This window comes from Ziziphus jujuba, chromosome 1 (assembly GCF_031755915.1).
Source record: "Ziziphus jujuba cultivar Dongzao chromosome 1, ASM3175591v1".
NCBI classification, from domain to species: Eukaryota; Viridiplantae; Streptophyta; class Magnoliopsida; order Rosales; family Rhamnaceae; genus Ziziphus; species Ziziphus jujuba.
In genome coordinates, this window is record NC_083379.1 from 2,625,874 (window position 1) to 2,640,635 (window position 14,762).

The 14,762-nt window shown below is 31.8% G+C and overlaps 2 protein-coding genes across 5 annotated transcripts; one reads left to right on the plus strand and one right to left on the minus strand.

The window, feature by feature from the left end:
* Window positions 1-212: 212 nt before the first annotated feature.
* LOC107424521 (chaperone protein dnaJ GFA2, mitochondrial) lies at window positions 213-7,812 on the minus strand. Of its 2 annotated transcripts, XM_016034384.4 has the most exons (18): window positions 7,396-7,808; window positions 7,210-7,303; window positions 6,856-6,930; window positions 6,582-6,667; window positions 6,056-6,139; window positions 5,923-5,961; window positions 5,051-5,137; window positions 4,144-4,188; window positions 3,966-4,053; window positions 3,723-3,787; window positions 3,565-3,639; window positions 2,710-2,782; window positions 2,344-2,435; window positions 2,136-2,207; window positions 1,821-1,877; window positions 1,475-1,523; window positions 709-775; window positions 213-610 (listed from the first exon to the last, which is right to left on the minus strand). In XM_016034384.4, the coding sequence occupies exons 1-18, from the start codon at window positions 7,480-7,482 to the stop codon at window positions 514-516; spliced, it is 1,332 nt and encodes a 443-aa protein (XP_015889870.1). In that variant the 5' UTR covers window positions 7,483-7,808; the 3' UTR covers window positions 213-513. The 2 variants fall into 2 exon arrangements, with proteins under 2 accessions (XP_015889870.1, XP_060673191.1); XM_060817208.1 differs by lacking the exons at window positions 213-610; window positions 709-775; window positions 1,475-1,523 and having other exon boundaries at window positions 1,822-1,877; window positions 2,283-2,435; window positions 7,396-7,812.
* Window positions 7,813-12,240: 4,428 nt separating this feature from the next.
* Window positions 12,241-14,621, plus strand: LOC107424703 (ras-related protein RABA4c). 3 transcript variants are annotated; one of them, XM_025074444.3, is made up of 3 exons: window positions 12,241-12,827; window positions 13,744-14,237; window positions 14,336-14,621. In XM_025074444.3, exons 1-2 carry the CDS (start codon window positions 12,601-12,603, stop codon window positions 14,183-14,185), a joined length of 669 nt encoding a protein of 222 aa, XP_024930212.1. In that variant the 5' UTR covers window positions 12,241-12,600; the 3' UTR covers window positions 14,186-14,237; window positions 14,336-14,621. The 3 variants fall into 3 exon arrangements, with proteins under 3 accessions (XP_024930212.1, XP_024930209.1, XP_015890073.1); XM_025074441.3 differs by having other exon boundaries at window positions 12,245-12,827; window positions 13,738-14,237; window positions 14,339-14,621; XM_016034587.4 differs by having other exon boundaries at window positions 12,246-12,827; window positions 13,738-14,237.
* The last annotated feature ends 141 nt before the right edge of the window (window positions 14,622-14,762 follow it).

The window sequence follows — 14,762 nt, forward strand, 5'->3', positions numbered from 1 at the left end:
CATCCCCAAAGGAACTTTCAAACTAGATATGTATAATATAAAATTGACCGAATTAACATTACCTCCAAGGCTGCATCAGTTTTAAAATCAGGCAATATAAAACATAGAATCCATCCAAACAAAAGAAAAGTGGATGTTTAATTAATTAATTGGCATACTGAACAATTTGAGTGGTACAAATGACCATGTCAAAATACTTTAGGAGTCTGAAATAATTGATAATTTTGCTTCTATTTTTATCTCGAAACTGTCTAAAAAAAATCATGTAACTAATAACATGAGCATTTGCTGCCAATTCAAATAATGACATAGCAAAAACGATTTTCTATATACAACGCCTAACTATTATCACTCTTGAATGTGTTACAAAATAACATTATGATATGAGGGAAAAATGTTTTTAAGATAACCTCATAAATTTATAGGTCAAAATAGCACCCAAAATCACTCCTACAAAACTTCCAGAGTGGATGGGTATTCGTATGCTATAATTTTCCATTAGAAGCTCTTTCTTCACCCGGATGCTCCTGCTGCTTTGCTCTTATCGAACTCCCCCTGCTCCTCTTTGACAAACTCTTCAATTAATTCACGCTGTCTCTGGGTCAAATTGCTGCACAAAGTAAACCAACATTGTTAATTACAACAAGCTTCTACTTAATTCTATTGCTTTGATTTTTTCTATTAAAATAAATAAATAAAATAACCTACGTTGGGATGCTGACGTTGAAATGTACATATTGGTCACCGAAAGAATAAGAATTTCTGGTCTTAATCCCTGTCATTAAGCACCAGATGGTCAGAAGGCAAATTCAACTTATAAAATAACCAAAGAAAGCAAAATAAACTTGGATTTTGAATAAACCTCAGCTGCTTATAATAGAAACTACACAATCTAAACAAAGAACTTTTGTCATACTAATGCGAACAATACAACATACAAAAATCCTCCATCCAACCAATTTTTTTGCTTGTATAAGGCAAACCAATTGCCCTCTAGAACATTCCATTGCAAATGGTAAAAACAAAAAACAGACCACTTTACAGGCTTAATTTAGACCCATCTGCAGCAAAATGGTCTTAATCCACCAATACACAATAAAGGTGGAATGCAAAACCAGGATGAAAAATAATCAGTATAAAACCAGTGACCCTATCTGTATCAACTAAGATCAAGAATCTAACTAAGATCAGGAAAGCCTAGAAAAGCAACCTGGAGAAATAGACTTCAGAAAAACCAAACAAAAGACATCAGGAACTAAATACTGATGATTGAAATGAAAACCACAAAATATATGAAATACAGTAGTACAAATCCATATGCCAAGTTAGCACAAATGAGATTATTGTTTCTTAATAGTTATTTGTTATAAACAAAATAGACGCTATTAAAATGTAATATCTTCATAGATACCGAGGACCTTTACAGGGCTAGAAACTATTAGTACCAACAATTAGTAGAAGTCATGAGTCTCACCTTTTTTCTTGAGGACTACCTTCTGGCCGGGTTGGGTGCCTGGCCGGACCTGCAAATAAAACAGCAATTAATATTTATCACTTTGGTGACAAGCACATCTATAGCAAACCAAATTGCTGCAATACCAAAAAAGGAGTAGAGAAAGAAGAGTGGGTGAGTGAAAGAAGAGGAAAGGAGGATGCCTAACATGTTCTATGGGTAATATTACCAAATAACCCTAACTGATATGATAGTGCCTACATTAAAATGAGGAGGCAGGCCCACTATATCATGGCCTCTATTACTAGCATTCATAATATCTGCAACAGCAAACAACCACTGATCAACTCTGGATTACTAAACAAACCTTTAAAACAACATCTCCCGTTAGAGTTGGGACATGGATGGTTCCCCCCAAAATTGCCTGCAGAACAGCAACCCAACAAACCTCATCAAACTAAATAGAAAAATGTCTGGACCTTAATAAAGGAAACATGAAACACATGAACAAAACAAGAAGCATAGTGATGGAAATCCTGTAACACAGTACTTATAAAAGCAAAATCATAGTTTAAGCTTGAGGTCATGAAATAACTAAAACTTAAAACTGTCCTCAAGGAAGCATAAAGAATATCCCAATAATCACTTCATGCACACTGGTCTTGAAACTCTAAAGCATTACCTGTGTGATACTCAAAATGGCATCAACATGAATGTCAGCACCTTCTCTACGAAAAACAGGATCTTCTCTTACCTGCAATATTTAACAAAAAAATTATAAATGAAGTCCACGTAGGAAAATTATATTAAAGGAAAAGATGTTTGGAACCTTCACAAAAGAGAAAGGGGGTGGTGGGGAAATGAAGAAGAAGAAAACTTTTGCATGTTACCCTAATTGTAACATAAAGATCACCAGGTTGATTTCCATCCGGATCAGCCCCACCACTACTGAACATCTTTAAAGTTTCATTATCTTCTACCCCTGTAAATAACAGTAAAGAAAAAAGTCAAGAACCCAGTAACATGGAAAAAAACCACATATAACAACAACAAAAAGATGTGCATGATAAGCTCTTAACACTTGCAATTTATGTTCTCATATAATGATTAAACATTTAATGTTAGTAATCAATATCGGATAGTACACAGAAAAGAACATAAAAGGAAAGTGCATGTCATATGTATGAAAAGGCTCAACAAGAGAAATAACCTTCTACACTGCAAATACTAATGCCTGAAATGTAGAAAAAGAATACCTGGCATGATATCCAGCTTAACCGATTTCATTCCACTCACGACTCTTTTTCCATTACATGACTTGCAAAGTCTCTGATGCCACAATTATGTCCATAAGTTAATACAAGCATGTCAAAAAACCATCAACTATTTATGTTCAGTATATTAAACCATTCTTTTATAAGCATATAATATTAATCGTCAATATACCACTGAGTGAGATTGATATACAGATGTGCACATATTAGCACTTAAATTGCACAAATTTAAATGTGCTAAAGATATACAGGTGCAGACACGCTTGTATGCAATGTAAAAACTGATAAAACACACAAAAGCACACTGCTCTTGAGAGGTACAAAGACAAAGCAAGTTTACTGCTCTTCAACATAAAAGCGGAATTCTCACATCTTCATCCATGAAGATGAAAGTAGGAGATACGCTGACCACATATTTCCTATGTTCAGAGTACATTGGTGTTTGTGGGTGGCGCACCGCCGTGGAGTACATATTAGTATAATTATTACTTTTTATTTTTTAAAAACTAATTTTGGCTTAGATGTATGTGCAAATTATATGTGTAATATATATAAAATATAAAATAAATAAATAAATAAATAAACAACAACAACTTGTATTTCTTCCTACAAACTACTTTCCCTTATACCATGGTCCCATCTCTTTTATGGAATTAAAAATGAAAACATAAGTACACAGCCAAAAAGTATGAAGCACTAAGAGCACAACTAAAAGGGAGAATGGAAATATTAATAATGACCACATAATACGCTTGCACACCAATTAGAGATAGTTGAACACTATTTTTAAATCCATATTAATAATAATGTGATAATAAAGGGATGGTATGCCCATACCGGGAATATTTTCCCTGTTCCACCACACTGAGTACAAGTTGTCTGCATCCTGAATGGGCCGCTTAGAATGGATGTCTGAAAATCCAGCAAAACATACGAGTTAACACATATTTAACCCTTATTTAAACCTTTGAAATTTCAATTCCAAGGAGACTCACCATCCCAGACCCTCTACAGCGCTTACATGATTCAGGTCTGGTTCCAGGAGGAACACCACTCCCACCTAGGAAAAAAATATCCAGGAACAGGATAAAAGTTAATAGGAACATCTCTTTCCAAAGTAACCACCAACCAGCCAATAAGGCAAGCAACATCTAAATACTTGACAAAAGCCAAAGAATCTGTAAACTAGCAAAAACAACAGAGCAGAAGCAGTATGCAAGTTAAACAAATTGGCATACCACAAGCTTCACAGGGAACTGCGGCTTGAAATGTCACAGTTTTTGTGCATCCCTGAACAGCTTCCATAAAGGATATTTCAACAGCAACCTATACACAATAAGCAAGCAAAAGCATGTCAAACGACCAAAATTCTAATGCACAAATGTATCTCAACAACACAAAGACAAGGGTGAAAACCTTGACATCCTGACCACCATAATTCTGACGGAAAATGTTGAAGATCTGATCTCCAGTGTAGATATGTACCGCAGCATTCACATGAATATACAATTGAGAGGTCAAATTACTATCTTAAAAAACATAGAGCAAAGGTAAAGAATTTATACTTTCCTTCTAATAAACAAATATAAACATTCAGTGATCATAACATTGAAAGTTTATCACTACTAAGAAGAATAGAACACCATTGTAAACTAATAGAAAACAGACAATTTTTAATCTAGTAGTGCACTTCCATGAAGTTGCTGTAAAAAACAATATGTCAAACCAGCATAGGATGTAACCGGTTATCAGAAAATGCAAAAAAGTTGGGCAATATTGAAAACATGAGTAAGCAAGAAGAAAAGCACCCAATTCAAATAATCAGGAAATACCAAAAAGGCAAAAGTTAGTAACAAAAAAGAAAGAAAAGAGGGGCTAAACATGCAGAGTTACAAGGCCCTATCTTCTAGGCTCTCAACATTTTGAAATGGACAAATTTTGGCATTATTCAACTGAAAATAAGACCAAATGCATCGAGATAAACTTGTATACAGATAGATAGTATCCAAATCTGAAAAAGAATTATCGGAGTCAATTTTATATTACATTAGGTCTCATTTATGCCAAAAAAATACAAGAACACGAACATAATATTTATGTGACAGAGTTCTAAACATTGACACCAAATTCTGCCAAATACTCTGCATAAAAGGCATAGCACCACATACATACATCCGTTTGTGTCCATATCACACCAAATTTATTTTTCAAATTTAGATGGCACAAGATGGAATACTCAAAAGTGGAATTTCAACTTAAATGAGTTAAAACTCCTAGTGCAAAAAACAAGCCATCAACTGAGATAATCAAGAAGAATCATTACTCCATCATTGAAGATATCGTTAAAAGGATTCCTGAAATCATGGGAAAAGCCAGAGCCCTCTTGCTCTTCAAATGCAGCATGGCCAAACTACAAAATTAAATATCAACCATAGTGTCAGAAAAACAAATAAATGACATAAAGATCATATTAACATAATTATATGAAGAACAACCATGTTGATAAATACAGTACAAGTCAAGTTGTTCAGTGTCATTGCGATGACTGAAATGATAAAGAAAAGAAAAAAATTATATTTGAACATCAACACTCCCTAATATGTCAACTCATCAATCATTTTCAATCCTATCCGTCTTAATTAAAAAGAAACCACTATCTAGAAGTATTTGCAAAATACTTCTGCATTCCTATGATTTTAGATTTATTGAAATATAAAATCAGCACCACTGTTAATGGTGAAATAATATGATCCATGTAGCTCTAGCTCGTTACCTAAATGCAAAGCAATTAATAAACGTGATTTCTTAAAGATTTCCCTGAAATAACGAACCTCATATTATGACAAACCACTACTTAGGAGTACAAGAAAAATCAACACCTCAAAGATAAATACATTCAGTTATAGTTGCTAAAATTCAGTTTTTATAGAAAATATATATATATATATATATAATTTTTGGTTTAATATGTCTCTTTGTTATATCTATTGTCTCCTTTCACAACTCATTGTCATAATTTAAATAATCAATAGCATATTTTTTATTCTTTCAGTTAATTAAAAAAAAAAAAAAAAAGAGGCATTAACTGCTTATAAATACAAAACCTCCATGGTTACAGAAATGTAGACAATCCATGGCAACGGAGCAGCAGAAAATGAAAAGGAATATGAAAGAGGGAAAAGAAACAGTACACACCTGATCATATTGTTGACGCTTATCCTCATCTTTTAAAACCTACGACAGAGATAATAAAATTGGATTTTAGCATATTCCGTGAACACATAACAGAGAGGAATCTAAATAAATTTGAAATTGAAGATTGAAGGACCTCATACGCCTTTTGAACTTCTTGAAACTTCTTTTCAGCTTCAGGATCTTCTTTGTTTGTGTCAGGATGGAGCTTCTTTGCAAGCTGCAGAAAGGGTGACAGGTAAATGATCAAAAAAGAAGCTGAATACAACAACAACACAAAAACTAAAGTTGATTGGCAAAATCCAAGTAAATCATACAGTAGATAATGGAGATAAATGACAAAAGCTTACATATTAAAATAAAACATATATACAAGACATTAGGCCCTACAAATTTACATCCACACGTATAAATATAACTCTAATTTCTCCTATAGAAACTATTATGAGAATTCAATCCAGTCTAAAATGTGCAAAATATCCGTACTTCCCACAAAAACCAATAAAACACTTAGCCTATTTAGAAATATAATCCATCACCATAAAAGAAGACACTAAAAAAGCGAGCTTGTTGCTAGATACCAATTCTATAATTTCATATTAAGTGAGCATGTGAAGAATGTAAATTAAAAAAAATGAAAAATAAAGAGGTGAAAAACCTACCCCATAATAAGCTTTCTTTATTTCAGATGCAGTAGCATTCCTGCTGACACCAAGTGTATCATAATAATCTCTTGCAGCCATGGAAGCTGATCAGAAAAAACCGCATTAGTATAATTTTCTTTTAATCGTCTAACATAGAAGTCACAATAAAGAACAACTATACAATAATAAGAAGCCCATCAATGAACAGAACCATTAAGCTCTATCTTCTTTTTTTTTCTTCTTTCTGCACAAAACTATGCATGAAAAATGTTATTTCATCTTAATTCAATACCAGTGCCGTGAATTGATCTCGTTGTGCCCTGCCTGGCATTCAAACCTCTCAATAGCAACCAATTCTGCTGATAAACTGCCAAAGGAATTTAAAAAAGAAAAGGCCCGATAAGCTGCAGAAGAAAGCACGACCTTTAAAGGCACAAAAATAAAATCACAATCAAAAAACCACATAATGGGCACTGTTTAATTACTTTGCTTGATTGAGTATGGGCATTCATGTCACTAAACCAAAACCTCCTAAAATAAATGAAAAATATTCAATTTTTGTTTTTCTTATTCTCAGGGAACCCAAACAGGAAACCCCAGCATATTAAAAGCCACGGACATACAAAACCAAAAATAGTTTACTTACCATTGTTAGAAGCGCGAGATCCTAAAACTCTAAATGGATTGAAAACTGCAGAATTGAAGTTCCTATAACCACCTCGAAACACCGTCTCCTTAACCTACAATACAATTCATCAATTAGCTAAATTATTAGCAATAAATAAATAAAATTGGTTTCAATCAATTGGTCAGAAGAAAAATTGAGGCATACGGGGTTCTGAGTGTGGTGGAGAAAATGGGATGAGAGAGAGCGACGAGCGAGGCAGTGAAGGAACCTAACGCCATTGGAGCGAACCATTTGGAAACCCGCCTTGTTAAGCGAAAAAAGATTTAATTTAGCCTTCGAATTTGAGAAAGCAATTGATGAGAAATGGGAAAAAAAGATTAGGGATTTGATTAATTTGGAAATTGTGGGTCTAGGGTTTGGAATTTGATTTTTGGAAATTGCGAAGGAGAGGGTGAGAGGATGGTAAGCATAAACCCTAGTAAAACCCTAAAAGTGGAGGAACTCAGGAAGGTTCTAGTAGTTAGCGAACCACACGCCCCACACAACGAAAGACTCTGAGAAGTAGCCTTTGCTTATAGCCCCTATCAAACTCTACCACACATTGAAACTCAAAAAGTCTGAAATGCCCAACTTGTTGGAGACACACACAAAAAAACAATAAATAAATAAAAACAAATAAGAACCTGCGAGATTGTCCATTTTTTTTCTTTTTTTCTTTTTTCTTTTTTTTTGGATTTTAAAAAATAAATAAATAAAGAGGCAAATGTTTCATGTATGATGAATTTAGCATAACACCCATCTATAATTTTTTTAAAATTTTTTTCCATTATGGTTTTAATTTTAAGATTAATTTTCCATTTGCCTAATACCAATTAATTAGTTAGTATTCTATCAGAAAAAAAAAAAAAAAAAAAAAAAGAGAAAGAAAAATACTATTTGGTATTTTATATTATGAGGGTCTTTGGTGTTAAATAATTTGATGTAAAATGTGTGTTTAAGTTTAAAAAACTGGAAGAGAAAGGGAAAGTGTTGCAATGATCTTTCTTTTATTTTATATTAATTTAATTTCACTTGTGTTAATGTATTTGAGTTTGACCATTTTTTTTCCTTTTTTTCTTTTTTTGGGTTTGGTTCTTGATTGGAAGAATATTTTATTTGTTTCTGTACAGTCTATAAAGCAAAGGTTGAAAATATTAACAACCAAATGAAAAAATATTAACCGAAAAACATAACAAATATGGAATAAAATAATATCTTATTTTAAATGAAATGGGATTACATTCCTAGAGGATAAAATGGAAAAATAAAAATAAAAATAGAAGATGTTCACCGTATGTACCTTGATACATATGGATTATGGAAAATTGTTGTTATAGATATTAAAAGTGAAAAAAATAATAATAAAAAAAGTTTTGTACTTTTCATTAAAACCAAAAATAAATAAATAAATTCTATAGGTAAGGGATATATGAAAAATAGAGAAAGAGCATGCAAATTGACAACACTTATTAATGGTTTGGGTATTTCTTTCCTAAGTAGTTATGTTTTTACATTGACCTCCCTTGAATGTTATCTGAATTACAACAAGGCTGATCTCTATGTAATACAATTAATTTATTAAAACGGTGAACAATAATTGCACTAAAATTATTATAGTAATTATTCACCCAAACAAACTTTTATAGTAATTGAAAAATATAATAATAATAATTCATCTGGTGCATAGAATCCGTGATGAGAAGCTCCACAAGGAGTCAACCCCGGTATATCATTGCCTCTTTTCCGACTTTTCTCTTGCCTTCATTCCAAACCATGGAGGCATCGATGTAGCTAATGATCTATTTATTTATTTATTTTTTGATTTAGCAATATAATTATATTTAAGGCATCTTCAATTACCACCTAATTCCTGCTCCCAAGCCCCTTCAAACACTTTCTGAAACTGCTGGTGATAGTATCTTCTTCTTTCACATCCTCTTTTCCCCTTCAATCCCTTATTTGCCTTGCATTTAGCTGAGGCATATTGTTTGCACTCCAAAATGACCTTTAAAAGATCACTATAATATAAAACGAAGATAATAAGAAGAAATGGAGGGAAGATACTAAGAAGAAATGAAGGAAGAAAAATGATTATTATTGTTATAATCTTTCATGGCCTTCAACTCCATCACAAGCATAACTAAAGCTATTATCATCACAACTTCCATAGATATAGTTTCTCTCCCATGTAATTTCTTTTCCGTTGTAACTTTCTTTATTTTGTTTCACGTGAAAGTAATTCTTTGTAGACTCTTTGAGATGATTTATAACCTAAACTCTCTACCTTTTTGAGGTTTATTATTATTATTATTATTATTGATACATGGTTATGTTTCAAACAAATAAAAGGGTATTGTGACAATTAAAATGTGGCATTGATTAATGAAGGTATGGGTCGATAAACTATAGTTTAGTAACAAAGTATCCTTTAGTAACCAGTTGATTTGTTTTCTCTTCTTTTTTTTTTTTTTCTACCTAATTGTAAGAAATTTGCTTATTTCGTTTGCTAATATTAGTTATAGTTTGTTATATATTTTTATTAACTATAAAGTTGGGAGGGACAAAAAAAAAAGGCATAAGAATAAACATCAAATTGAATACAATTTTAAATTAGGTTGATTTTTTAATTTTCTTAAATCTTTTTTCTTTCAAAATATTTATTTAAATGTCTAATAAACTTTAATTATTATGAATTAATACTAACAAATATTTGAGGTAAGAAATTAAACATATTAGATAGAAAAAATAAAAACCAACAGTGTTCCACTTCTAAAAACTAATTATATTTGAAAACATTTTTATTTATTTTCCACTGAAAACTACATCTTTTGGCACAAATACTTGTTGTATTTGTTTCTTTTTTTTTCTTTTTTTTGAGTGGAATACTTATCTCTGTTAAAATTAATTTCATTCTAAAAGTTTAGAAAATCAATCAATTTTATGATAACATGAAGTAAAATATATACAACCAAACTTACATTAACCTAATTTGATTTTTTTACTATTATAACTTCTTTTATCAATTATTATATCATTTTGGGGATAAGACTTAAAAAATATATTTATGATTTACTATATCTTTACTTTATGAAGTTTATTTTTCTCAAATCTAATTTTAGTATATTAGGAAATCCATATTAAATTATTAATTGATCATTTTTAAATTTGAACTTTGGAAATCTGATGTTAAAATTATCATATGGATCTGACGTGAGTTTGACATATATATATATATATATATTTAAAGTTTAGATAATTAATTCTTATTAGGGTTAATATCATTTTACCCCTAATTGAACCACAATTTTTATCATACATATATATATATATATATATATGTATATCATTTTAGTTCAATTATATATGCAATTTTTTCTAAGAATTTGATCAAATCAGTTACATACACTACACAAAAACAAAATTAAGCATAATAAAATTGTTTGCAAACAACATTACATTGTTTGTAATACAGTTTTTATCAAATGCATCTATTGAAAATGCTTCATTGGATCAAAGTGGCCTAAAAAATAATAGTTTAAGGGGTAAAATGAGAATATTTATAGTTTGTAGTTCATGGTGCTAACTGAAAAATATGACAAGGGGTAAAATGATATTAACCATTCTTTTGTTCCAAGCCTCTTCAAACATTTCTTAAACAGTAATTCTTGATAAAATCTTCTCTGTTCCCATCCCTTTTTACTCTCCCATCCCTTCTTTGCATTACATTTAGCTTAGGCAAATGCTTTACACTACAAAATTATCTTGAGATAGTTACTAACCTTGGAAATATAGATTAGTATATAATAAAAAGAAATAAATGATGAAGTAATTAGACGAGTAAGATAATTCCGTTGGTTTGAGTACCACCATCTATGCCGATAAAGTGGATTTGAGTCTACCAGACAGGGGACAAGGGGAAAGCAAAAAAATAAATAAATATGATGAAGTAATTAATAGAGGATTACCAATGCCATCTTTCATGGCCTTCATCGCATGCATAGTTGATATTATCATAATCACAACAACTATAGTTTCTCGTCCAATGTTTCTTTTCCAAAGTAATTTCTCTTTTTTTGTTAAAGTGAAAGTAATTACCCCAAAAAACCCTAAATTGTTTGAGAGGTTTTTTTAATTTTTTTTTAAATGGTTGTGCTTAATTAATGTTTTAAACTAATGGAAGGCTACGTAACAATATATTAAGATGTGGCTTTGAGTTAAGTTAATTTTGGTTGAAGTTTAAACTTGTTTTTAGTTTTATTATACGAACCAAAATATATAATAAGCATCGAACTTACTTGGAAAATAAAACATCTTAATTGTATTATATATTAAAAGTTGAACAATTCATAATGTCTACAGGATATTTTATTGTGGAAATCGAATTATGTTGAAAAAAATATAGCATTAATTGAAACGTTGGTAACATCTAAAGGATAAGAATATATCTGACGAAAATTTATGGTTTGCTAACATAAATACGCAACAAATTTGAGGATTTATATAATTTAAAAGAATAAAAATACAATTAAAGTTCAAGAAGGTAAAATATATTCAATCTATTTTTTTTTTTATAAAAAGAGGGTTTTGAAAGGGACATCAAACTAAGAAGGTTTTAGAATGATACTTTTACAACTACAGATGCCACATAAAATATACATTCAAAACTCATAATAACAAAAATCCTGGCAAAAATAAAAACTCATAAAAACAAAAATGATATTTTCCTATTTAATAGCATGATAACCCGTGCAATTAATAACAAATTTAACTATTTTAAATTATTATAAGGAGACATGGGTGACATTACTGTTCCTTGGATATTGAAATCTCTTCATTCCTAATATATATATATTTATATTATAAAATAAAATAATATATTTTTTTTGGTAATAAAGAAATTATATGTCAAAAAAATTGAATTTTTTTTCCTAAACAATTATTTTATAATATAAAATTGTTATAAGCTTATGTTTGGCTAAAAAATCATTTTTTCTTTTTTGTATAGATGCATGTATTCTCTTTTAAAACATGGTTCGATAAAAAGGGAAATTGAAAAATAAAAAATAAAAAAAATCATAGTTTGTTTCTAAAGAATTTCTGGGAAATGGCAAAGATGGCATTTGAGAATGATATTGGCATGCAAAGAGGACGGCAAGGGTCCAAAACACATCCGCTTTTGTTCTCTCTCTCCCTCTCTCTCTCTCTGCCTCTCGACGACTTGTTCTCGTCTCTGTTTTCTCTCTGATTCTGAGGATTCCCATCTTTCTCTTCAAGTTCGATCAGCTTCTCTTTCGATCAAACGGTGTCCAGATTTTGGTTTTTTTGTTTCCCATTAATTTTTGTTGTTGGTAGTTCTGGGTTTGGTCGGAGATGTCGAATTTGCATAGCAATTTCAACCAGAAGATCGATTATGTATTCAAGGTCGTGCTGATCGGAGATTCTGCGGTGGGAAAGTCCCAACTTTTAGCTCGATTTTCAAGGAACGAGTTCAGTTTGGATTCAAAAGCAACTATTGGGGTTGAGTTCCAGACCAAGACGCTCGTCATCGACCACAAGACCATCAAGGCCCAGATATGGGACACTGCAGGCCAGGAAAGGTATATCATTTTTTTCTTGGGATTTATGTGATAATATGATATGGGTTTTCACTTTTGAGCCCTGTAATCATTGATTTCAATTTAATTTTAATTGGGTCTGCTTTATTATGTATGTTGAATTTGATGGGTATGCCTTTTTCTGAGCTAGAAAAGTTTATGAATGTGACATCTTCTTTGGATATTCATTATCATGTTAAATGGCTCTTAACGGTTATGTAATTTCTGTGTTGTTAGACCTTGATGTTCCTCTGTTTTAATGGACTTGATTAGCATCTTGTTGACCTTGTTTTTTCAAAATTGAATATGGAGGAACTTGAAAGCAATTCCATGAAATGGACCGGAAATGCATGGACCATTCAGTAACTAAAGTATATTGCATAAGTTCTTTTGGTGGCAGTAGGGGGTACCATGGAGCTACATGTTTGTGAATTTCAAAACTTTATGCCTAGTGTAGTAAAATGCAGAGGTTTGGTTGAATGAATAGGATTACTATCGAAGATGAGAAAAAATTCTTTAATGGGAAATAAGTCGACCAAGATTACTAATATTGCAAGAAGACTTGTGATATTACTATAAGAAGTTGTTATTTATTAGAAAATGAAGACGATGGTCGGGAAATAAGTAGGCAAACAGTCGAAGAATATTATGTGGATTTAGTTTTTAGAAAGACTATTATGACAAATGGAAAAAATTTGACAGGTTAGCAGAGAAATAAGAACTTCCACTTTCCAAATGGCATGGTGAAACATTCTGACTTGATAAACTAAAATTCCATGCTTGTAAAAACCTTATTCATTTATTAACGAAAATGATCTTATTGAATATTCTATTTTTTTCCCTCAATGCCATGTAATAGTTAAATAAGAATAAATATTACTGTTCTGTTGAGCTTTTTGCTGATGATCTCCAGATACAGAGCGGTGACAAGTGCATACTATAGAGGTGCTGTTGGAGCAATGCTGGTCTATGACATAACCAAGCGTCAATCATTTGATCATGTGGCTAGGTGGCTAGAGGAATTGCGGGGTCATGCTGATAAAAATATTGTCATCATGCTTGTAGGCAACAAAACTGACCTTGGCTCTCTTCGAAATGTCTCAACCGAGGATGCAAAAGAATTTGCCCAAATGGAGAACCTTTTCTTTATGGAGACATCAGCACTTGAGGCCACTAATGTTGAATCAGCTTTCCTCGCAGTCCTGACTGAAATTTATCGAATCATCAGCAAAAAAGCCCTTACTGCCAATGAGGAGCTGGAGTCTGGAGGGAGTGCATCACTTCTTAAGGGAACAAAGATTGTTGTCCCTGGACAAGAGCCACAACCTGAAGGGAGATTCAGTTGCTGCAAGACTTCATAAGATTGTACTTCATAACCTACCGTCACATGGATTTCTGCTGTTTATAATTCTGGTAACTGCATTTTGATTTTTCAGGAAGCAGTTGTTCCTTTACTTGCAATCTTTCTTGTCTGGTCTGTGGTTGTCTGACATTGTTTTTTCATCTTTCAGTAGATCCTGTACAACATATTGACGCACCCCGGGTTTTTCTAGATTTTGTATTACTGCTCAATGATGCGGTAACTTTGACATGTTCTTGCTTGCAGCCGACTTGAATTCATTTACATGATTATTGTTTAGCAGAATTCTTTGGCTGTGCTAAAGTATGTATTAATGCACACTACCAGGTTCATGCCTTCGTACGAGAAACTAGGCAAAAGAAGCCTCCTTATGGAAAGAATATGGCTTCTCTATTGTATAATCTTCATATTTTGATAAAAAAAGGATTTCTTTCAAAGTATAATGTTGTAGGTTTCACTGGCTGTTTGAACTCCAAAGCGCATTTCTCAGAATGAAAGTGGAGTTTCTAGACAATTTTTGGGTGGTGCTTTCTTTATTTGTGTGTGAAGGACCTCTTTGATGGATGATCCTAAAATAA